A 24,085-nucleotide genomic window follows, 5' to 3' on the forward strand; every position below is an offset into this window, starting at 1 on the left:
TGCCGGCCAGGGCCGTGCGGCGTCCCCTCTGCTCCCCCGTCCCTGAGGGCGAGCTCTCCTGCGGGGCACCTGTCTAACGCTCCTTCCTGCCGCACTTCCCTCTGGCGAGGACTCTGCCCCACTGCCAGGGCCCCGTGAGCGCGGCGGACGCACCTCGGCAGAGCTCCCCGACACATACAGGATCTGCGCCCGGAAGTAGCTCCGCTCCTCGGCGTCGGCAAACGGCGCCAGGCAGACCAGGTCCGGGTGCGGGTGGACGGCCAAGGGCGCCAGCTTCAGGCGCTTTATCTCCACCATCAGCTTCTTCAGGGTGGCGGCGTTCTTCTCGTCGATCCTGTACCCCCAGAAGTGCCCCACCTCCACCACCTGCAGGAGGAGGCGCCGTGAGCCTCAGGCCCCTGCGGCCCAGCTCCAACCACTGCCGGCAGGGGGCCGGGCTCCCAGCAGCGCCCAGGAAGGGGTTCCAGCAGCTACGGGGAGGCCCGCCCCACAGCAGGAGCAGGAGGCCCGGCCGGCAGCCCTCCCCCTGCCGCCACCGCTGCCCTGGAGCCAGGTGCCCGTAGCTGCCCAGCGGCATGGCTGCCACGCGCAGGAAGCATGCCTGCACTCCAGCTGGCACGAGCTCCCAGGCCCCAGGTAACCGTGCGAGGCTCACTGTGTGGCCATACGGACATGGACAGCACAGGTGCACACTCTTACTCCCGTTAACATTTGCATGTGCATCTTGTGGCTAAAACTGGTTCTTAGTGTTTACACATGACTAACATTTAAAACTCCGCTTCCAGTCGAAAACGAGCATTGGTGCTTCACCTGGCGTGCTGCCCATTTCGGCTACGCCCCCTCCCGCGGGGACGGCACCCTCGTGGGCCTACCTCCGTGACGTCCACCGTGAGGAAGAGGTCCGGCACCAGCCGGGACCTGCCCGTCGTGCTGAACGACACCTGGACGGGGTCCACCGTCTGCTTCTGGAAGTCCACGTTCACCCTGCACGGTTTGGAAAAGGAGTCACAGGCCCGCGTGCCAGGAAACAGGCGGGAGTGTGACCTCACCGCCGCCCCGCCCCCACCGCTGCGGGACGGGAACGCCCTGGGCAAACACCGCAGAGACGGGCTTGGTCCCCCGGCTCGAGTGTCTGCTGCTTCCTGAGCGGCCACACGCCCGCGAGGGACACAGCCACGGCCTGGAGCTCACAGCAAGTGCCAGGCTGCGTGTCCCGGGTTCGGAGGCGAGGGGCCTGGGCCTCCAGAACTCAGCAGGCGGCCAGCCCAGCGGGACAGTCCCCGAGACCAGGCAGGGCCTTGCCCTCCAGCTAAGAGCGCCCGCACACTGCCCAGTGTGACACGCAGCTTCGCTGAGACGACCCTGCCCTCCCCGACACCGACTTCACTGCCGTAAGGTGGAGAATTGTAGCAGATCCTGTCCAGCTCTCCCCAGTCCAGTCCCCCTGACTGACCGAGAGCAGCTGAGGCAAAGGCACCCCAGGTGTCCAGACCACCACACCCCGTGCCTGGCCCGGCAGCCCACGATGGCGCTCACGGCACGCACTGCCCTCACCAGCTCGAGCTCCTGGTGGAGTAAAACGTCCCGAGGAGAAAGTGCGAGGGGGAAAGGCTAACCACGTGCAGGCGAACAGGACCCAGGGCCACGTGATGTCAGCCGTGGTCCCAGAGAAGAAGTTCAGGTGCTCGACGGCCGCTGCCCAGAGCCAGAGCCACAGGCGGGCACCGGGAGCCCGCTCACCAGGGAAGGGCCCTTCGCCCGCCCACCGTCCGCTGAGAACGGAGCGCAGTGTGGTTTGCTCTCAGAGGAAGGAGGGCCTGGGGTTCAGTCTAAAGAGGGGGAACGCGCCCGCCACCCTGCTGCCACACTCGGCGCGCGGCCCGCCACCCTGCTGCCACACTCGGCGCGCGGCCCGCCTCCAGCAGTGCGCTCAGTGGAGAGGCTCGCTGGCCCACAGCGGAGACGTGGCAGCCAGAGGGCAACGCCCGGGCACAGAATGGAGGCCCCTGGACAGACGCCGGCAGACCCACGGCGCACGAGAAGCCAGCAAACCTCCACGAGCGGCCACGCCACCCCGTGGCGGCAGCAGCATCGCGACCCCAGCAGAGCGCTGGTGGGCGGGGCTCAGGGACCCTGCGCACCGGGCCGCACGGGGCCGCACGGGGGCAGCTGGAGACCAGCCTGAGGCCCGCAGACGGACACAGAGCCCCCGGCGGGCGGCCAGCAGCCCCTCTTCTGTGCCTTTAGCCAAGGCCCGGAAACATCGACTCACAACAAGACCTGCCCTGTCCCAGCAACAGGGCAGGAGGGCCCGTGCCGGCTGTGAGTGGGCAGAGAAGGGGTGGCCTGTTACTCAGCCATAAAACACAAGGCAATCTTATCACTGAAACAACGTGCATGGGCCGTGAAGGCACTGCCCTAAGGGAACTCTAACACAAACACACACACACCTCTCAGGCCCGACAGGCCGGCCTCCGTGACTGAACGTGGACCTATGAACCAGGAGGTCACTGTTTGATTCCCGGTCAAGCCACACGCCCAGTTGCGGGCTTGATCCCCCATCAATGGTTCTCTCATCGTTGATGTTTCTATCCCGCTCTCCCTCTCCCTTCTTCTCTGAAATCAATAAAACCGTATTTAAAAAAATTTTTTAAAAAAGTGCTCAGGCTGTGGTTACGGGCAGCGGGAGGGGTGGGGAGAGGAAATTGGAGGAAGGTGCTCAGAGAACAGGAAGGACCAGCTCAGACTCTGGTCCCAGGCTCGTAGCACCCGAGGTGCCAGCACCACACCGCCCCCCCGCAGACAGGACAGGTGTGAGCAGTGAACCTGGCTGTTTTCTGCTCCCTCCGCTCTCACTGTCTGGGAGGCAGGAGGCAGTGGTGGTTGCTCCACACCCATGTGAACTGCACCGGAACGTGCTCAGCGGGGGAAGATGGAGCCCCTTTGGCTCCGAGGGGAGGGATGCGCCCAGCACACAGCCAGGGGAGGGCCAGCGGTGCTGCCAGGGGGTGCGGGTGGCCGTGTGAGAAAACGGGCACAGGGAGCCCTCTGAGTACCTGGTGTTCCTGAGCCGGGACACGACGCCCCCCTGCACCCGGCCCTCGATCTCCTCCGCCGAGTGCACGCTGAGCTCCAGGGCCACCTTGAGCTGGGACATCTTCACCGCCATGTACACCGCGGGCAGCACCTTGAACCTCTCGGTCGGGTTCCGGGAAAACTCCACGAAGGCCCTGCTCCGCAAGGCAATGAGGTCCCGTCACCGCCCCGGCCGGTCTGGCTCCGGGACAGAGCGCCGCTGCCACGGGAGGGTCCCGTTTGGTTCGGCAGGGGCAGCACCTCGCTGCAGGCTCCCGGCCCTGGTCAGGAGCATGCGGGAGGCAACACAGATGTGTGTCTCTCACATCGACGTCTCTGTCTCTCCCTCTCCCTCCCCTTCTAAGAGTCAAAGGAAAAAATACCCTGGGGTGAGGATTAAAAAAGTAAGTAAAAGTGAAGCTGCCGGCACCCGGGAAGCAGCTGAGTGCATCAGCACCTCTCAGCGAGAGCCTCAGCCACACCAGCGACTCCCCCTCCCCGGGACACGCAGCCACGACAGTGACAGGTCACTGCACCGACATCGGGGTCCGCCTGCACCAGGTGCAGACGGAATTCTCGGTCAAGAAACACTCGTGCTCACGATTAGAACAGAAGGGCAGGTGTGGGCTTTCTGTTTCATTGTAAAATAAGCCGCAGGTAAGAGGAGAGCACACATGCACGGTGGCCTCCCTTCAGACACCAGGCGACCACCCACAGAGTGGCAGCTGCCCCTCCCCGCCCACCGGGGGTCAGGCTGCAGGGCACCTGCCGACACCTCCCTCCAAGTGCACGGGCTTGTGGATGTCAAATGCCCGGTCAACACAGTCCCCACGACTGCCACGGAGCGAGGGACGCCGTGCTGGAGGGCAGTGCGCCAGGGGCAGGCAGCCCCTCGGGCCCTCAGGGGCTCGGGGGCCCTCAGGGGCGCGGGGGCCCTCAGGGGCGCGGGGGGCCCTCAGGGGCGCGGGGGCCCTCAGGGGCGCGGGGGGCCCTCAGGGGCGCGGGGGCCCTCAGGGGCGCGGGGGCCCTCAGGGGCGCGGGGGCCCTCAGGGGCGCGGGGGGCCCTCAGGGGCGCGGGGGCCCTCAGGGCGCGGGGGGCCCTCAGGGGAGTGGGGGGCCTGCTCCAGCCCTCGCAGGGAGCCTCTGGGACCCTCCCCTCACTGTCCCGCCCACGGCCCCTGCAACCACCCCCCCTGAAAGATGCTGACCACATGCATCTCCCTCCCACCCACGCGAAGGCCCACGGGAGTCCATGCCACGCGGTGCCAGCCTGGCTCTGTGCCCACGGAGACCACCGATGGTCCCCCATCGCTCCTCCTCCACTCACTTGGCGCCGTCGAACACTATGGACTTGACCTGGCCGCACTGCCGGAAGAGGGACTGCAGCTGCTTGTGGTAGAGGAAGCCGTAGGGTGGCGTGTGCTTCAGCTGCAAACACACGGCCCCTCAGAGCTCGGCGGCAGGAGACTCCACGCCGTGCACTCAGCACTCGCCGCTTAACTCACTAAGCCTCGTGGGAAGATGGCTACACAAAGGCTAACTCTGGCCTCAAACAGCCCGGATGCCATACGGGGAGGCTGAGGTCGCTCGGCATGGCCAAAAGCCAGCCTGCATCCCGGTCCCAACCGAGGGGCTGCAGGCTCTGTCTGGGGTGCCCCCAGCCCCCTCACCCGCTGCGATCAGGTCCCGTGGACCACAGCCCTCCCCGCTCCACGCCCTGCCTGTGGGATGTCCAGAGGCAGGTCAGCTGCCCCTCAGACTCAGCACCGAGAGCAGGGATGACGAGTCCCACTCGGGCCCAGGCAGTGCCAAGGAGACGCGGTGCTCACGACGTGCGCAGCAGGAAGGCAGCTGGGGCTCCAGCAGGCAGGGGGGCAGGAGGCCACCCACTCCTGGCGCCAGGTGGGGCCACAGGAAGGGCTGAGGGAAGCTGGGGGAGGCCTGGCCCACCACGGCTGTGCCTGCCCCTGCGGGAGGAGCGTCCCTCCCGGGCACTCGCCGCCTCGCTGAGCACCGGCTCCGTGCGCGCCCTCACTCTGCCAAGGGCGACGGCAGGGTCATTGGCAGGGTCACGGGAAGAGGGGAAAGCCGCGTGGCCGCACACCAGGCTGCTTCTGCCACCGTTAGGGGCAGGACACCTGCTTCACGTGAGCCAGGCCGAGGGGACGCCACGCGCCCACACACGGAGCAGCCCACCCCCACCACGGCCCCGCCGCCGGCCGGCCCTCCCCAGGGCTGTGAGGCCGGGGCCGCACGAGCAGGACGGCTGGGCTCCCGTTCGCAGGGACACCAGGGACCGGGCGGACTCCTGGGACCAGAGGCTGGGCCGCTGTGGGGAGGGAGCCCTGGGCCCCCCGTGCCGCCTCCGGGAAGGCCTGCCCACCCACCACGATGGTGGTCTTGGGGTCCTTGCCGGCCAGCTCCCGCACCGCCATCTCCTCGTCGGGCTGCCCGAAGGTGAAGTAGTTGGGATAGAAGGCTCCGGCCAGCACCACCTGGGGAGAGACCGACTCCCGTGCAGCCGCAGCAGCTCACAGCGTCTCCTCTGCCCGGGACGCAACGCTGACAACGTGAGGGGAGCCCCGCTCAGGCATGAAGCCGTAACAGACGCACTCGGCCGGCCGACCTGCCTCCTAGGAGCGAGAGCACTTCTGGCGGAGGGTGAGAAGGCGGGGAGCAGAGGGGGGAGCAGGCAGACCCCCCCGCCAGGACCTCAGGGCTGGCTGGGCTCGGCTCCCGCAGCCACACTGAGGTCGGAGCAGCAGCCCAGCAGGCCCCGTGGAACGTGCTCTCCGGGGCCCCCTCAGTGACAACCCCCTAACCACCCCCCCCCCTTCCAGCGCCGCCCACGCTGACACCCAGGTGCACAGATGCCCCCGGGCCCCACCCAGGGCTGCGCCGCCTTCCGGGACAATCCCTCCCGAGTCTCGGTAAGTCCCCTCCCACCGGCTCCTCAGACAGCCTCGGAGCTGCAAGGACGTGTCAGTGTGAGGGCTGCACTCGCCGACGATGCCCAAAGCGGCCTGTTCTCCGGGAAGCTCAGGGCAGGCTCAGCCTGGGAGTGAGTGCTGCCCACACACCCTGGCAGTAAGCACGGCCCAGGCACCAGCTCAGGCACGAGGACCAGCTGTGGGCAGCCCCGGGTCGGGAAGGGGCGGCGGCGTCAGCGGGCGGCAGCCACGCACCTGCAGGATGAACCGCTGCTTGTGCGTGAACTCCTGGTCCAGGGCCGGCCGCCGGGGGCCCGCGCTCATGTTGAACTGCGAGATCCTGCTCTTCAGCTCCTCGTACAGCTCCGCCACCTGCGCAGACGGCGGCACCGTCCCAGGCACGCCACGCAGACAGTGACACCGCGGGCGGGAGCACTAGCCCACCCGGAGGTGCGGCCGTGTCCCAGGTCTGCTGGGATCTTACTAATCAGGAGCAGGGATGCTCAGCAGGCTCAGACAGGAAATGCCCGACACTCACTTCCTACACATGGTGATCCCCATGCCACGCACACACCGGAGAAACTACCGCAACGCACCACCACCACCGCCAGGAGGTTTCGAGGAGCCAATGCCCGTGACCAGCCCTTGCTTTGTCATCGGAGCCCAAAACCTCTGCATGACTGGCTGCTCCTGGGACTGAAAACAGCCGCTCCGAACAGCCTCTGGTGCAGGAGCAGCGTGCGCAGCGGCCCTCACCAGACACGCTCCCGGCCCTATGCGCTGAGCTCCCGGCCCTGTGCGCTGGCCGTGAGAAGTCCCGCCGAGCCGCCTCAGGAAGTCACAGAAAGCAAACCCCACAAACCACGCTGGAGACACAACTGAGAGGACCTGGACAGACAGACAGAGCAGGGAGGAGGGAAGCCTGGGCAGCAGGAAGGCCAAGCCCAGCGCACGCAGCATGTGCGTCTCCAGATTCCTGAACGCCTTCAGTCACATGCAACCTCTCTAATCAAAAATCAATTTAAAACTAAGCGAGTCACTCACTCACTCGGCCAGAAGAATGAACTCAGAAGCCAGCCACGGAACAGAAGCTCTAACCCACTCCCTCCCCTGGGGGCCCAGCGCTCCTCCAGAGCTCCTCAGGAGACGGGGGCCAGCGCTGCAGGGCCCGGGACCCGCCCCAGGCCGGGCAGCCGGCCGCAGGAGCTCCCCGCTCCTCTGGGAAGGCAGCAGCAGACACAGGGTTAACAAGAAAGCAGAAATTAACCATTAACCCCCTTCCCCTCCCCCAAAACCCACCCAGTAAGTTCAAACCGAGAGGGCGTCCTCCGAGCCGGCGCTGGAGCGCCAGTGACAGAGCCTCACCAGGGCACCGAGGAGTCGGCTGTGTCCCCATCGAGAGCGTGTGCCTGGGTTGCAGGTCCGATCCCAGCCCTGGTTGCCGGGGTGTGTGTCTCTCTCACGTGGTGGATGTCTCTCCCCCCGACCCCCATTCCTCCCTCACTCCCTCTCTTTCCAAAAAACAATATAAAAATGCCCTCTAGCCAGGAGCCGCAGAACCAAAAGCACACACAGCCGGCTCTCTGAGAACCAGGAACAGGGAAGGCCATGCCCTGGGCGGCCCGCCCGGCTCAGCAGGCTCCGTGTCCACACCGCGCACGTCCCGGACAGCTGTGCTTAACCCCGGGGCCCTCGGACCCACCGCCTCACCAGAGTCTGGGTAGTGAGGCCTGGACACAGCGCTTCAGGCTGCGTGTCCTCTGTGGGTGGAGGACCCTGGGTCCCGCCGTCACGGTGACTCTGGAGAGGCTGCTAAGTTGCTAAGACAGCCACGGGGCAGCCACGCCCACCGAGCCCACCTAGCCCCGCCCCGTAAGACCCAGCAGCAGGGCCTTGGCCTTGGTGAACACGTCACTGCAGGGAGAATCGATCGTGCCCCAGGCTCCTGGGAGCGCCGGGGCCTTGCTCCTGGTCCGTGCTGGCACCCCTGCGCCTGGGACCTGCTGCCTCTATTCTGATCCTGTAGCTGTAGGAAGCCCCAGCCACACGCACAGCAAACAGCTGGTCTGAGCTCTGTCCTCCTAGCCAATCACTGAGCCCGAGGGTGGCCATGGGGACCCTCCCCCTCCCCCCAGCACACAATCTAACCAAGAAACGGGAGGACACAGGGACCCAGCGCCCGGAACGAGACGGGCCACTCCTCTGAGAACAGGACGAGGACAGCTACACGTAGCTGCTGTGTGTTAACGAGCACGTGAAGCCACTGCAGGTTCCCTACTGTAGACCTCACCTCACGGAGAACGTTGCTACGTCACACACACGGACTCTCCTCAGGCTGGAAGCAGGCTGTGCCTCTCGGGACACCATCACTGCCCCGGGTCCCACTTACCTCTCTGATCCTCTTGATCTGGATGTAATTTAACCGTCCCCAGTCCAGTTCGTCCTGTAACACAAAGCAGAGCCCTGGTGTCACCGCAGCCCGTTGTGGCTCTTGCAGCCACGCAGCTCCCCCGGCGGAGTTCTGGCCACAGCAGAACCGCCCGCCCAGCCTGGGAAGGAGCCCTAACAGAGCTGGGTGCGCGGGAGGGGGCTGAGCTCGGCAGTGAGCACACACCCCTGCCCACAGGCCTGAGCGCACAGCCCAGAACCAAACCTGCCGGGAAGGGGCGGCGCTGGCAGGCCGGGTTTAGGCCCGCTCTCCAAGAACAGCCAAGAGGCCTCGGTTCTGAGTGGACCGGGTCCACCGCCTCCCCACTGGCACCGAGCACCCAGGGAGAGGCCCCGGACACTCCAGGTCACACTGCGCAGGCAGCACGCCGGGCTGTGCGGCCTGCGTCAGGAGGAGTGCAGGGCCAGGCCAGGCTCAGGCTCAGGTTATGTGTCTCACAGCGCCCCGGGCCCCAGCACCGGGGGGCCCTACCTTTGGGTGCCGCAGCTCCCCTCTCTGCCGGCAGGACTGCCAGGTCTGAAAGGAAAGGAACCCAAGTTCCAAAATGCTTCACTGACGACTCCATTGTCTTCTACGTTCATCTTCACCCAGTTGGACCAGAGAAAGTTTACACATTTTTCCATCAATTTCAGAACTTGACTCCCACCCCCATCCACTTCCTCCAATATTTTATTTTTTTAATGTATTTTTATTGATTTCAGAGAGAGGGGAAGGAAGAGGAAAGGAGGGAAGGAGGGAGGGGGAGAGAGAGAGAGAAAAACATCAACGATGAGAGGCAAGTTGATCAGCTGCCTCCTGCTGATCCTAGTTCATAGGCCTCGGCTCTACACCCCGGAGCCACGCCGGCCGGGCCAGAGAACTTACTTTAAATGCCTCAACCAGGGCGATGCAGTCGCTCTTACTATTGCCAGAGAAATACACCTTGTTCCTGCAATGAACACCACGCAAGGTCACCGGTGCCCGCAGCACCACACAGTCGCTCCAACAGGAAGGCTGCCTACCTGTACCCGTCCAGGTGCTGCCGGAAGGGCATGGCGAAGAAGTTCTTCAGAGACAGCGCCGCCGCTGGAGGAAACGCGGGCCGTCAGGAGGGCACCCGCCCGGGGACAGGCGGGGGGGGGGCCTCACTCATCGATGACCAGGCACGGGGGGGGGGGGGGCCTCACTCACCGATGACCAGGCACGGGGGGGGGGGGGACCCTCACTCACCGATGACCAGGCACGGGGGGGGGGCCCTCACTCACCGATGACCAGGCGCGGGGGGGGGGGGGGGCCTCACTCACCGATGACCAGGCACGGGGGGGGGGGACCCTCACTCACCGATGACCAGGCACGGGGGGGGGGGCCCTCACTCACCGATGACCAGGCACGGGGGGGGACCCTCACTCACCGATGACCAGGCACGGGGGGGGACCCTCACTCACCGATGACCAGGCACGGGGGGGGGGCCCTCACTCACCGATGACCAGGCACGGGGGGGGGGGGGACCCTCACTCACCGATGACCAGGCACGGGGGGGGACCCTCACTCACCAATGACCAGGCACGGGGGGGGGGGGTCTCACTCACCGATGACCAGGCACGGGGGGGGGGCCCTCACTCACCGATGACCAGGCACGGGGGGGGGACCCTCACTCACCGATGACCAGGCACGGGGGGGGGGCCCTCACTCACCGATGACCAGGCACGGGGGGGGGGGGGGGACCCTCACTCACCGATGACCAGGCACGGGGGGGGGACCCTCACTCACCAATGACCAGGCACGGGGGGGGGGGGGGGTCTCACTCACCGATGACCAGGCACGGGGGGGGGGCCCTCACTCACCGATGACCAGGCACGGGGGGGACCCTCACTCACCGATGACCAGGCACGGGGGGGGGGACCCTCACTCACCGATGACCAGGCACGGGGGGGGGGCCCTCACTCACCGATGACCAGGCACTCGTCCAGGCAGCCGAACACGTGGCCCAGCACGATGAGCTTGCCAAGCTGCGCGCTGACGGGCAGCTGGGCCAGCACGCGGCCCAGGAAGGTCAGCTCGCCGTCGTGCGGGTTCTCGTCCTCCCTCTGCCCGCTGACGGCCAGCGCGCCCACCTGGGACAGAGGAGCGTGAGCCAGCCCGACGGGCACCTTCCTCACGGCGGCAGGTCTGGCGGGCAAAGGCTCGGAGAGGCACCGCGCCCACCATGGGAGACGGTGCTGCCAGCACACGGACAGCCCGGCCTGGAGCTCAGAGCACTCTGCCATTTCAGAGAGGGTGGTGCCCGTGTACCGCACGTGGCAGGGCTGCACTGCACCACCCACGCGCGCAGCACCTGGCCGCCCCCAGCAAAGCCTGTGAGCTGCGTGCAGACCGCCTTCCTCCACTCAGCGTGTCCACAGGAAACCCAGATGTTAAATGAAGGCGAAATGCCAGAGGCACCACCGGCTTAGAGGGCGGAGCCCCAACAAAGAACAAGAATGGGGTGCCTGGGCCCAGGCCCAGGGTGCAGGCCCAAGAGCATAGCTGAGGGTGGAGTCAGAGCTTCCAGCCATGGGAGTGGGGAGGGGGCAGCTGGAGTGGAGGGCAGGGCCGGAGGGTGCACAGGCCGTGGAGGGCAGCCGGCTGCCCCACAGACCGGGGCTCAGGCCGCAGCCTGCAGACCGAGCCGCACAGCCTCCCAGCGTGAACCCTTCCGGGCGGCAGTGACTCTCAGGGCAGCGTGAAGACAGAGGAGTGAGCGCAGTGGTCACCGCTCCTCACGGCAGAGCTCCCGGCCCTGGAGGCGATGGTGCCAGGTGCGGAGGGAAGCGATGCGGTCCTGCCGGGGCCAGGCTCACACACACAGTCACTGTCGGGCCTTCCGGCAGCTGCGGACCACTCCTGACCGAACACCTACGCCGCCGCAGCACAGCCGCTCCCCGGCGAGCAGCGCCTACCTCCTTCAGCAGCAGGATGGTGCGCTCGATGTCGCTGAGGCTCGGCGGGGACAGGGCGGTGGCCAGCAGAGCCCTGGGCTCCCCCATGTCCAGCAGCTTCACCTTCAGGATGGTGCTGCCTAGGGGACAACGCTGAGAGGACAGCTGCACTCAGCGAGGTCCCGGACCAAGTACATTCCTTCCGGGGGTGGGCCGGGACGGGGGGGGGGGGGGGGGAGGGAGGAGACACAGAGATAACGAAAGAGAGCGAGCAGGTAGGGAGGACCGGGAGGGGAGCGGAGCACACCGCCCGCCCTCGCTGCCTCACCGATGAGGGGGGAGCCCGCAGGGCACCCGCTCAACAGCGAGGAGCTTTACGGAACCCAAGTCACAGCTCAGAGCACGGCTGCCAGTGGGGTCTGAGGTCCGAAGGCTGGCGGCCGCTGACCTGATGCCCCGTAAAGTGTCTGTAGGAAGGGGCTCGGCTGCTGGCCGCGCATTACCAGCATCTCCGGGATGACGTGGTCGGGGATGGCGTTGTCCCAGAAGTCCCTGTGCACCAGGCGGTAGCAGTAGCCTTTCGACACGCGCCCAGCTCGGCCTGCACGGGAGACATTCAGAGGCCGCGTGCAACGGTCCTGTCATCGACAGGCGCTGAGAATGACCCCTGAGCCCTGAGAGGACCGTCTCCAGCGGACAGGCCGGCCGAGCCCTGGGCGGCGGCGGTGCCGGGCAGTCCTGGGTGGGGAAGCGCTGGCCCCAGCTGGGACCCTGGGGTGAGGCCGTGTCCCTAGGGCAGCAGACACCCAGGGCCACGCCTCCTGCCGGGCGCGGGCGAGCACAGAGGCACTGAGCCAGCGGCGCGGGTCCCCCGGAACGGCCTCGCCAGAGCGAAGGTGCGTGCAGGAGGCGGCCACCTGGTTCTCCAAGTCCTGCCTCCCCCTCGAGCCTCCCCACCCCCAGCTTTTGGAAGTGAACGGGCGAGTCCACGTGGAGCTTGTGATGGGGCCGGGGGGGGGGGGCACCACCGAGCAGCTGTGCTGCTGAGGTGTACCCCAAACCATGACTCTCCCGAGGAGGAGGGCCGCTGCCTGCATCGATGCCCAGAGGGGCAGCGGCAGGTGCTCCTTCCGGGGCACGCAGCCCCATGACAGCGCGTCGGCCCTGCCGCCTGGCACCCTGTCCTTCCCCAGGAGTTCCTGTCCCACCCCCACCCCCACCCCATCTGCCAACGACAAGACTTTCTGAGCAGACAATCAGCAGAAACAGAGACACCTCCTGGAACCAATCAGTGAGGTCAGCGAAGCCACCGGCCACGTGATGGGCAAGGTCAGTGGCGCCTCGTACAGCACTGAGCATGTGACCAGCAGTGCCAACCAGGCCCCGAGACCCTCCCAGCACAGGCAGCATCTGTCACATGGGCACAGCCTGCACCAAACTCGACGGGCTAGAGGTCCAGGGTTCGGGCAGGCCTGAGCCGGCCCCGTGGCGGGAGGGGTTGAGCACGCAGGAAGGACAGCTGAGGTGGAGGCGTGTGGCCACTCACCTTTCCTCTGGTTACAGCTGGTCTTGGAGGCCCAGCTCAGGCGCAGGCTCTGGTAATTCGTATCTTCGTCACAAACCAGAGTTCTCGTCAGACAGAAGTCTATGACTGCACCGAAGAGGGGGTGTGAGGAGGGCAGCGAGGGACTGCCGGTCGCAGGCCCGGGGCGGAGCTGGGGCAGGCCTGCGGGCGGCGGGCCGCTCCCGCCTCCCAGGATCGGGCGTTGGGGCAGAAAGGACAGGTCCCTGCAGCCCGACTGTCACAGGAGGAGCCACTGGGGGCAGGGGGCTGCCGGCCTTCACTCTACATCTGCCCAGGCCCAGCCCTGCAGTGACAGCTTCCCCACACCCACAGCCGAGTGGCCCCCACCTCCTGGTCACCAGCTGCAGGGCCCAGAGACCCCGTGCCTCCGTCCTGTTTTACGGTGCCCGCTCCCTCCTCCCTCACTGAGGCCGCCTGCCCCGGGGTGCGCCACGCCTCTCCCTCAGCCCTGTCCCCCGAGAGCCCGCTGGGCTCCTGCAGGGCTCATCTCACCTGCACCCGCTCCCGCCACACCGCCTCCCCCTCCTCCCCCGCAGGGTCTCCTGAGAACAGAGACCTGTTTTCTGCTCTCCCCCCAGCACACACACAGACACTCCCCCCACCCCCCCGCCACAGACAGCCCACCCACCGTCCGTCTGTCCTGGCCGCACGCCTTCCTGCTGCTCCTCAGGCCGTCCTGGCCAGAACCCCCCTCTCCACCAGCCGCTGCCCCGCCCCCCTCAGAGCCCCCACCCGGCGGGTGTCTCACCGGACCGCCCCCCTCAGAGCCCCCCCTGGCGGAGGTCTCACCGGACCGCCCCCCTCAGCCCCCACCCAGCGGGTGTCTCACCGTACTTGACGTCCGGCACGGTGACGGAGCTCTCGGCGATGTTGGTGGACAGGATGATCTGCGAACAGCAAAGAGCCAGGTTCTCCCCGTCCAGAATGACCAGGTTAACAGGCTCCAACTCAGACAGCCGCTACAAGCTTCCTGACACTGGGCTGCGGCTCTGAAAGGCGCCATCTCCTGGCTCCCCACCGCACTGACCCGGGCCTGGGCCCTCTCCCTCCCCCACCGCACACTGACCCGGGCCTGGGCCCTCTCCCTCCCCCACCGCACACTGACCCGGGCCTGGGCCCTCTCCTCCCCCCTCCCCCACCGCACACTGACCCGGGCCTGGGCCCTCTCCTCCCCCCTACCCCACCGCACACTGACCACTGACCCGGGCCTGGGCCGGGAGGAGATGTCAGAGTCCTGTGGCCACCAGCTGACCCTGCCTTGAACCCCAGCTCCCTCCGCCGCGCGGGGCTCAGGCAGCTCTGCCTGCTTTTCTCATGAGTGAAATGGAGACGATGGCACCGCCCACTCACGGTGTGGGGCAGACCCGGCCCGTGAACCGGGCTAACGGGGCTGGTGCTGAGAGCTCCGCCCGCGGGGGAGCCAGGTCAGGGAGCGGCCGTGTCCTGGTGTGGCGCCCTCTGCGGGACACCCGCCTGCACAGCCGGAGGCACCCGTCCCCCTACCTCGCCTCCCTGACCGCGCTGCCCGCCATTACTGACTGGACCACGCAGGCTTGGGCAGGGGTGTGTTCATCGCACCGCCGTGGGTGAGGCCCACGCCCCGGCCGTCCCTACTGAACCCTACGCCGCAGCACAGCACCTGCTCCTCCCCAGGGTCACTGTCAGGGCAGAGCCGGGCCCCGGAAGGGCTGTGCAGCAGCGGCCTGGGCTCCAGCGAGGCCCGCTGCCCTGCAGGCTGACCGCCCCTCGCTCAGGCACAGGCTGCGCTCACCGACGTCGCCTGAGCAGTGCCAGGGACACGGGCAGTCTGCGCTCCTAACAGGACAGAGGAGATGACACCCTGGCAAACTGACCGAAAGCCAGACAGACGCCCAGCACAGGGTGCAGTGCCCTGCAGCCCCGCGCCCACCTTTCTGTAGCCGGGCACGGGGCTCAGGAACACGTTGTTCTGCTCCTCCAGGGTCACGCTCGAGTGCAGGGGGTAGACCTGCAGCCTGGTGGGGACACGGTGTGAGCACAGTGAGGCCGCACAGCATTGCTGGCCGCGCAGGCGCTCGGCTCGTCGCTGCAGGCAGAAGCCGGGCGTGTGCTCCTGAGGATGAGCGCTCACTGACCCACCTCTTCTGGATCATGTTGGTGAGGAGCTCGTGCATGTAGTTTATCTCGCTCAGACCTGGGCACGCAGAGGGGAGGCAAGGAAGCAGATGTGCGTTCGTGGCGAAAGCACGCCTCCGTCAAAGCGGGCCCTCCCCACCCACTGCACCCCCCCCCCGGGCGTGTGAGGGCAGCAAGTGGAAACGCCCCCCCATACCCCCAGCAGTGCCGTACGCTTCCCCCCCCCCATTCCCTGATTTCCTACAACGAGCAGGGAAACTTCTACAGCCACCAAGTAGTGGTTAGGAAGTATTAAATGTTATCACTCTGGTTAAGAAGTATTAAATGTTATCACTCTAAAATAGGGGTGTCGAACTCAATCAGAGAAGGGGCCAAAATCTAAAATCCAGCCTAAATCGCGGGCCGAATGGTTTACTGAACAGTCATAAACTGACAATGTCATAAACTGACAGCGGAGTGCAGTGATGACAGCACGGTGCTGTCATCATGTGATGCATCATGTGATGCGGGCCACATTGCAAGGCCTGGCGGGCTGGATTTGGCCCGCGGGCCTTGTGTTTGACACATGTGCTCTAAAACATTATTAACATTGAAATAGTGAAGAAGGCCTGGCCAGTGTGGCTCAGTGGTTGAGCATCACCCCATGGATGAAGAGGTCACAGTTCAATTCCAAGTCAGGGCACATGCCTGGGTTGTGGGCTCGGCCCCCAGTGGGGGGCGTGCAGGAGGCAGCCAATGAATGATTCTCTCTCATCTCCCTTCCTCCCTCTAAAACCTATTTTTTAAAACGTTCAGAGGGAGAGACAGAGAACACCTCTCCGAAGGCTGGCACTCACCCGGCAGGAACACCAGCACGCTGCCCCGCTCCCAGGCGAGCTGGGCGCCCGCCCAGGCCTTGTTCCTGTAAAAACGGAGGCGCCACGTTAACCAGCGAGGACACGTGCCGTCCGAGCCCGCCGTCCTGCAGCGCCCGGTGCCCACAGCCTCGCCAGCACGCGGGTACCGTTCTCCACACGAGGAAACGCGAGGAGTCCCCGGGCCGCAGGCTCCCCTGTTCTCCCCCATAAACACTGTCTGTCCACGTTTCCTTGGATTTGGTTGTAATCCACCCTCAAACCTAACACCCTGAACACGAACTCGATCCCTGGCCGGCAGCGCAGCTGTCAGCCGGTCGTTCCGACAGGCCCGTCACTGGTTCGACCCCGCACCGGCACATACAGAGTCAGTGAGTGCAGAACAACACCGGTGCTCCTCCCCCCGCCCCGCCTCCCGCTCTAAAACCAATAGAGATGCCTTTAAGATAAACTCTAAGGTCCTCACTGTCATCAGGAAGCCTTTTACAGGACAAGATCTCAAACCACGCCCTTGCCGCCCCCACCCGGCCCGCCACTGGATGGCCTGGTGGCAGTGAGGACCTGCCTTGCAGACCAGGCAGCCTTCCGTGCCAGCCAGGGCTTTGGGAAGATCACAGCACTGACCCCCGCTCTGCCAGCTGGTGCCCAAAGCAAGGACACGCCACGTGTCAAACGATGCGCCCAACTCACAAAGGTCCCGTGGCCAAGCTGTGGACAACTGACCATCGAAAAAGAAAACTGCCTGTGATTCACTTAAATCAATCAATCTAAGTCCCAAGAGAATGAGAAGACAGGCACCAACGAGCGGAAAAGCAGCCCGTGGGCAGGAGGCCGCGCGCAGGACAGGGGACCGAGGGAGGACAGGCTGCGGGCAGCAGCGCCCACACCAGACCCCGCGAGTCCAAGGGGCAGCGGCGGCGAAGAGGGAGCCCCGGCTCCAGCCTGCACGGCCCAGGCGCCACGGCTGCATGTCAGCCCGACCACAAAGCAGGCTTCCCTGCGGGAGCAGGCCGGCCAGAGGCGACTCGGCATGAGATGCCGACAAGACCAGACCACCGAGCACAGGAAGGACAATGAAAACGAGTGCATTCAATGCGTGTAAGTTCCATCTCAATCAAGTTCAATAACAATTCAGGGAAAGCAAGAATATGGGGAGAAATAATAGCAACCTAACTTTTACATCTAACGACTATTCCAAGAAGGAGAATGACATAAAGATATTTTTAGCTAAATAAAAAATAAGCTACCCAGCCAGGGCTACCAACAGACATCTTTTTAAAAAATTATTTAATGACTTTAGAGAGAGGAAGGGGGAGAGGGAGATTTGTTGTTCTATTTACACACTCGTTGGTTGATTCTTTTTTAAAAAAATATATATATATTTTATTGATTTTTTACAGAGAGGAAAAGAGAGGGATAGAGAGTTAGAAATGTCGATGAGAATCATCGATCAGCTGCCTCTTGCACAACCCCTATTGGGGATGTGCCCACAACTAAGGTACATGCCCTTGACTGGAATCGAACCCGGGACCTTTCAGTCCACAGGCCAATGCTCTATCCACTGAGCCAAACCAGTTTCGGCGTGGTTGATTCTTTTTAAAAAATATATAAATTGATTTCAGATAGGGAGGGAGAGGGAGAGATAGAAACATCAGTGATGAGAGAGAATCCTTGATCGGCTGCCTTCTCCAAGCCCCACACTGGGGATCGAGCCCACACCTGGGCACGTGCCCGATCAGGAGTCACACCGTGACCTCCTGGTTCATAGGCCGACCACTCAGCCCCGCCCGCCGGGCATTGGTTGGTTCTTGTAAGTGCCTGGCCAGGGCTCAAACCTGAGACCTCTGTGCGTCAGAACAACACTAACCAACTGAGCTTCCCAGCAGGCTCCCGCAGACTCTCTGGCAACGTGTGAGGGGCTGCTGCGGGAAGAATGAGGATGACCCGAGGAGAGGCTGGGTGCAGGAGAGGAAGGGAGTAATGAAATGACACCCATGGGATGACTCCAAGCACAATGGTGGAAAGTGTAATGACACAGGCAGGAATTTTAAACACAGCTAACCCGGCGCTCAGCGCCACAGGCTGGCAGTGACCGGGTGGCCCCTCGCCGAGGGCCTCCAGGAGGGGCCAGGACCGTGACTGCCCCCAGCCTATCTCCCTTTCACAGCCGGTGACGGCCAGAGGGGCACGCACGCGGGGGCGGGGGTCTCGCAGGCCGCAGGGTCAGTGCCCAGCTGCCCCGATGCACCGTGTGCGCACTCAGCGCCGCGAGCAACGAAGGTCCCGGATGCAGCACCTGCTGCCAAACAACACGCTCCGAGCACCACGAGCGCCCAAGGGTGCTCCTCGGGCAAAGGTCCCGGTTCAGCGAGTGAGCGTGGGCGCGGACCCCCCGAGAGGGGAGCGATGGGGGCGCCGGCCTGCGGTCCTGGCCGTCACTGCCTGGCTGGACGCCAAGGTCGGTGTGGTCCTAACGTCGGGGAAGTGGCCCGTGGAAACCTCACCAGACGCTGAGCTCATTCTAACTACGAGAGGGACGACCAAGTCTCCACATCGCGTCCTAACAGACACACAGCTCCGGCGGCCGCCGCGGGGGCCTCCTACCCGCTCTCCTTCATGTCCGTGTCGTCGAACATCTGGATCAGGGAGATGGCGACCTCGTACATGTCCTTCGTTATCACCGGCTCCTCCAGGACGTGGGGGGACAGCTGGAAGCAGGAGGAACCGAGGGGTCGGAGGGCATCGGGCTGGGCTGCGGCTCCCCTCAGGGCGGCGCTGTGACCGAGACCCCGAGGCGAGGCACGCGTGTGCAGCCAGCGCCAGAGCCCGTGTCGCGGAGGCCCGCCCGCGTACCCTGCCGTGCGGCACGTGCCCCAGGTCGCCGAGGTAGAACTCCTCGATGGCGTGCGGCTGCCCGGCCACCTCGAACACATAGGCCGGGTTCATCTTGTTCTGGACGGGCACCGCGAAGTAGTCGGCGAACTCCCTGCAGTTGATGGTGGCCGACATCAGGATGACCTGCGGGCGGGCAGACGGACACACACCGGGGGCAGGTGAGGGGGACGGCTGGAAGGGGGGCCGCTGGTCCATGCCTTCCGAGATGCCAACAGCGCGGACCCGACTTCTCGTGGGGGCGATGGCTGCCAGCCTTCCCCTTCTCCTCACACACCTGTGGGTGAGGAGCTACGGGGTCCCAACGGCGTGGCCCCGGCCCCCAAAGGAGCCTCTGCTCAGAAACCACTGGAAGCGGGAGGGCCTGGAGGCGCTCCGGGAGGAGGGGCAGCAGCCGAGGGGACGCGGGACGGGACGGCTGGGCACGGGGCAGGACCAGGGAGGAGCCCCCACACTGCGGACACGGCTGGGTGCTGCCCAGGGAAGCGCGCTGGTGCCGCCCTCACAGCACAGCGCTCCCCGGGAGGCCCTCACGGCCGGCTCCCGCGGAGGAGCCTGCGTGCGGTGCAGCGTGGCGGGAAGGGAACGCGGGCGTTCGGGGCGGCTGCGCTGTGAGCAGACCTGTGCTCCGCTGTGGCGCTCGGCACAAACGGTGGCACCACACCGAGCAGACGCGTGGAGGGGACGGGCCCAGGGCGGAGAGGACACTCTGAGGAGCCCTGGGTGAAACCTGAGGCCGCGTCTGCCCTGGGCCCGCGGTGCAGGCAGCGCTGCCCGGGCCCCACAGGCAGTGGGAGGCCGTCTGCCGGCGCTCGGGCACCGTCTCTTTTTAAAAAGTAACAGGAAAGGAATTTTCCAGTTTCAAAAACTGCCTGCGAAGCCTCCTGGCGCCTCAATTCTACCTTTGGCCCAGCTGCACCCCCTATCGAGGCCCCGCATCCAGAAAACGCTCTGCTCCACGTTTTCTAATAAAGCAGGACGCTGCTGAACAGACGGCCAGCTCCTGCGTCCTGCACAGCGGGCAGGCTCCCGCCACAGGCAGCAGGGAGACAGAAAGATCACGGCACCAACTCTCCTGACTACTGAAAACTAGAAAAAAAGGAACTACCGTAGAGCAAAAGATGTCACGACAATGACCATCATAAACGGTCCGGTCTGTCTGACCACCTTTAACCTCGTCCTTACGTCAGAATCCCAGGAGGAGAGCACTGGCCACCCTCCCACGCGTTCAGTCACCTCCAGCGTGAGACAGGGTTGCACGTGGGTTCCGAGCCACCGGGTGAGCGCGCCCTCGTGGGGAGGAGGGACGTCCGCTAAGCGAGTAGCTGAGGCACCTGGAGACCAGCCCGGCCCGACTCCGAGTGCCCGTCTCCAGCAGGGGCCCGCCGCAGCCCTGGCCAATGACAGAGCCCATTCTGCCCCCTCTACGCCTCCCCTTCTGCTCAGAGGGCGGACAGCACTGACCCCAGGGCGTCAGGTGCCGCGTCATGTGGGTCTCTAAGACGCCTTGCATCGGACTGGGCTCAGACTCCCCTGCGCTTTGGTGCCGTTTTCAAAGCGGCGACTGCAGCCGCCTGCACACGCCTGCACACGCCTGCACACGCGGTGCTTCCCACGACAGCGGGGCTCCACCACCCACGTCCCATCATGTCAGCCCCTCAAGGCCTGCCTCCGGCTGCGGCGTCGCCACCTCAGGCAGCACGGTGCCCAGAGCCGAGCCCACCGCCCTCCGAGCAGGCCTCCCGCGGCCGGCCGGCCAGGCCTCAGCACTGCCCACCAGGACGGTGAGGGTCCGTCACTGCCGAAGGAAGGAGGCAAGGCCACGCCGTCAGCCTCAGCCCCGCGTGCTCCGCCCCCGAGGCCGCTCACCTTCACGAAGCGGGAGTTGGTTCTCAGCAGCTTGCGGACCACCAGCAGCAGGAAGTCCATCTCCTCGGTGCGCTCGTGCACCTGCCAAGGACCCAGGGCAGCCCGGCTGACGGGAGGGCCGGCGGGGGCGGGGCGCTGCTGGGTCAGCCCGGCTGAGGGGAGCCCCGGGCATTTGGGCAGAGTGATGCTCAGCACCCTTGGCCCTGCCCATTCAACACCAACCAACGCCACCTGGCCCCAGCCCGGAGAACCAGGGGCCACGCCCGCGCCTCTGCAGGTCACACGTTAACTGCTGCTCAGTGGTGAGTGCGGGGCAGCGGCCGGCAGCAGTGCCGTCTGACGGGACGTGTGCTGCGGCCCGGGCACTGCAGGCCGGAGACGGGAGGCCGGCCTGAAGAAGGCGCGGCAGGAGAGCTGCGGAGCACTGCCGCGGCCGCTTCGTGGCCCTCCTCATGCCGAGGCCTTCCTGGCAGAGCCCGAGGCCTGGAGCCACTCTGGCCTGTCCCCTCCTCCCGCCCCTCCCCTTCCCCCCCAGCACCAGCCGACAGCCAAGGGACAGGACCCGGGGCTCCGTCAGGACGGGGGAAGCTGCTGAGGGGCATTTCTCTGCCACGTGGAGCCAGAGCTGCTCGGGCAAAAGCCAGTCTCCCGGGTGGCACCTCCGGAGCCCGCACGCCGCGTGGGGAAGGAGCAGAGAGAACAGAGCAGCCAACGCCCAGCAGCCCGCATGACGCCCCAGACCCAGGCACGGCCTCCGGCCTCCGCACTTCACCGTCTCCCGCTGGAGGAATGGAGCTGCTCCCCACGGAACCCCGAGGCCTCTCCTCCGGGAGTGCGCAGGGCCCTCAGCCCCGCTGGAGTCCAACCCGACCCCGCCTCTCCCATCTCCGGGCTGGCCCACGGTCCCTGCACAGCGTCAGGCCCTGCACCGGCTCCGTGAACCGAGACCAGCGGAGCCAGGAGGCCGCGAGGGAGGGCACGCACCTCGTCGATGAAGATGTGCGTGAAGGCCACCAGGCTCTTGGCGCTGACCACCTTCTGCAGCAGCACCCCGGTGGTCATGTAGATCAGCCTGGTGTCCTCCGTGGCCACCTTCTCCAGCCCCACCTGGACGGGACGGAGCGGGAAGGGAACGTGTTCAGGTTTAAACAGCTGCATTTAACTCCAAAGCATCCGTTTTATCGGGGGGTCATACCAATTTACATTAAGACAATCACGGACGAAAGCATCTACATACAAGAATATAATTAAAAGGTAAAAGTATAAAAGCCATAAGTTGGATTTTTTTTTCCTATTAAGCTGGAAAAAAGTTAAAGTTATTTTCAAGAAATTCAGTTTCACTCTTTTTAAAATTATGCCACAGTTCTACTCTATGAGCAACTGGACTCGTTTTTAAAGTACCTTTTAATTGATTTTTTACAGAGGAAGGGAGAGGGGGAGAGAGTTAGAAACATCGATGAGAGAGAAACATTGATCAGCTGCCTCCTGCACACCCCCTACTGGGGATGTGCCCCAACCAAGGCACATGCCCTTGACCAGGATCGAACCCGGGACCTTTCAGTCCGCAGGCCGACGCTCTATCCACTGAGCCAAACCGGTCAGGGCTGGACTCGTGTTAATCCCAGCAGGAAACCGTCCGCTCGGACGCTGGCTCTCGTCCTCCGGGCAGCCCACCTGGTAGCCCACCAGGCCGCCCAGCGTCCAGGCGCGCTCCCGGCTGATCCAGCGGGCCATGCTGCTGGCCCCGATCTTGCGCGGCTGGGTGACGGCGATGTGGCAGTAGGCGCCGCGCTGCAGGCAGTCGTCCAGCACGTACTGCGGCAGCTGCGTGCTCTTGCCGCTGCCGGTGGCGCCGTGGATGATCACCACGGAGTTGCTTTCTATCAGAGAGAGAACCTGCAAGCGGAAAAGCTCTCTCAGCATTCCCGCAGCGAACGGGGCCTGAAGTCACCTCAGAACCAGCGTTCCTCCAGAGAAAGCTTTGGACGACCTTCCTTCCCCTGAGTTACGGAACCGCCACCCGGCATCACGGAGGAGCAGAAGGCTAACATGTGCTACATGTCAACAGCGTGTCCTCCACGGCCGGCAGCTGCCTCTACAGAGACCAGGCCAACTCCCCTCTGCTTCCCAGCTCTTCACCCAGAAGACCGAACACCAAACTGGTTTCTACAGCTCTTGCTAAGTCTAAGTTTCAATTATTCTTACGTTTTTAAGTAATTCTACTGAGAAACATGGAATTCTAGTAAAGAAAACATGGAAACACAGCTGTGACTACATCCAAGTGGCTTGAAAAGGCCACTTAAAACTCCTCAGACACCTGTTTAAGCAGCTTCACTGCCCACGTCCAGGGGTCAGGGGCATGGGCACCCCCCGCCATCCCCGCGCCACCTGGGCTGTGTGAGCGAGTGCCGGGCAGGGAGCACACTCAGGGGAACACTGGCCTCTAAACCAGCAAAGTGCGTCCGCTCCATCAGTGTGTGCGCCTCCATCCAAAGCAAAAATGAAACTCCCCCGGGGCCTGTCATCAGTGTCTCTGGGCGGGAGAGGCAGTGAGCGGCCCTCCCGGGAGCGGAGGACGACGAGGCACAGCCTCGTGGGAGACCGGCGCGGACGCCGAGCAGACGAAGCCCAGCCCAGGAAGGCCCGCCGGTGCTCCAGGCCGCGCCAACACCCCTGCTGGCTCCTCTGCTCGGAGCGCACACGCGGGCACCCGCCTGCCCCTCCAGCCTCAGGCTGTCCACCCGAGGGCTGGGCCCGGCACCTGTCCACACCACAAAACCCATCAGGACAGGCCTCTTACCTCCTCCCTGCACCGGTTTATGGGCAGGTCCGGGTACGTGTACGTTGTCTCAGGGACGCACGTGACAGGGCTGGCTTTAGCCACAGGGGGCCGCGGACCTGCATCAGACAAAATGAGCACAAGGCTACTTCTCACCTGGACAGAGACCAGGCCGTCCTCACGGGTTTGCTCAGCAGGTAGAGTGCCGGCCCGCGGACCCGAGGCCCGGGTTCGATTCCGGCCTCGGGCTTGTACTACGGTTGCAGGCTCCTGGTCAGGGCACGGGCAGGAGGCAACCAACCAACTGATGTGTTTCTCTCACATGGATGTTTCTGTCTTTCCCTCTCTCCCCCTCTCTCCCTAAAAATAGATGGGAAAATATCCTCGGGTGAGGGTTTAAAAAAGACAAGGCAAACCACCCCATGTTATTTCTAATCTGCATGTACACCACATTCACACACACACACACACACACACACACACACACGCGCGCGCACACCGTGCTCTACAGGCCACACTGAGGGTGATTCAGTAAAGTCCCTGGTCCCCGCTCTGCATCACACATCTGAGTGGGGCCCAGCCCGCCCGTCAGAGACAGGAGACCTGCAGGCAGATGCTCGTTGCTGGGCAATGGGGCTCA

The 24,085-nt window shown here is 64.8% G+C and overlaps 1 protein-coding gene across 1 annotated transcript in view; it reads right to left on the reverse strand.

Moving 5' to 3' along the window:
- The window catches only part of TDRD9 (tudor domain containing 9), a gene marked incomplete at its 5' end in the record, with an annotated part of 44,937 nt that overhangs the window by 8,968 nt on the left and 11,884 nt on the right, over positions 1-24,085 (reverse strand). The window contains 24 exons of the mRNA XM_084860838.1: positions 154-366; positions 873-984; positions 3,057-3,230; positions 4,403-4,503; positions 5,463-5,570; positions 6,261-6,377; positions 8,395-8,448; positions 8,926-8,970; positions 9,319-9,382; positions 9,456-9,519; positions 10,382-10,547; positions 11,373-11,504; positions 11,855-11,952; positions 12,898-13,002; positions 13,766-13,823; positions 14,846-14,930; positions 15,055-15,109; positions 15,888-15,952; positions 18,510-18,613; positions 18,759-18,923; positions 20,667-20,747; positions 21,651-21,773; positions 22,341-22,562; positions 23,467-23,564. Coding sequence (XP_084716964.1) covers positions 154-366; positions 873-984; positions 3,057-3,230; positions 4,403-4,503; positions 5,463-5,570; positions 6,261-6,377; positions 8,395-8,448; positions 8,926-8,970; positions 9,319-9,382; positions 9,456-9,519; positions 10,382-10,547; positions 11,373-11,504; positions 11,855-11,952; positions 12,898-13,002; positions 13,766-13,823; positions 14,846-14,930; positions 15,055-15,109; positions 15,888-15,952; positions 18,510-18,613; positions 18,759-18,923; positions 20,667-20,747; positions 21,651-21,773; positions 22,341-22,562; positions 23,467-23,564 — 2,609 coding nt within the window. The remainder of the gene's footprint in view (positions 1-153; positions 367-872; positions 985-3,056; positions 3,231-4,402; positions 4,504-5,462; positions 5,571-6,260; positions 6,378-8,394; positions 8,449-8,925; positions 8,971-9,318; positions 9,383-9,455; positions 9,520-10,381; positions 10,548-11,372; positions 11,505-11,854; positions 11,953-12,897; positions 13,003-13,765; positions 13,824-14,845; positions 14,931-15,054; positions 15,110-15,887; positions 15,953-18,509; positions 18,614-18,758; positions 18,924-20,666; positions 20,748-21,650; positions 21,774-22,340; positions 22,563-23,466; positions 23,565-24,085) is intronic.

This window comes from Pipistrellus hanaki (genome assembly GCF_964339955.1).
Source record: "Pipistrellus hanaki genome assembly, chromosome: 1".
In the NCBI taxonomy this organism is placed as follows: Eukaryota; Metazoa; Chordata; class Mammalia; order Chiroptera; family Vespertilionidae; genus Pipistrellus; species Pipistrellus hanaki.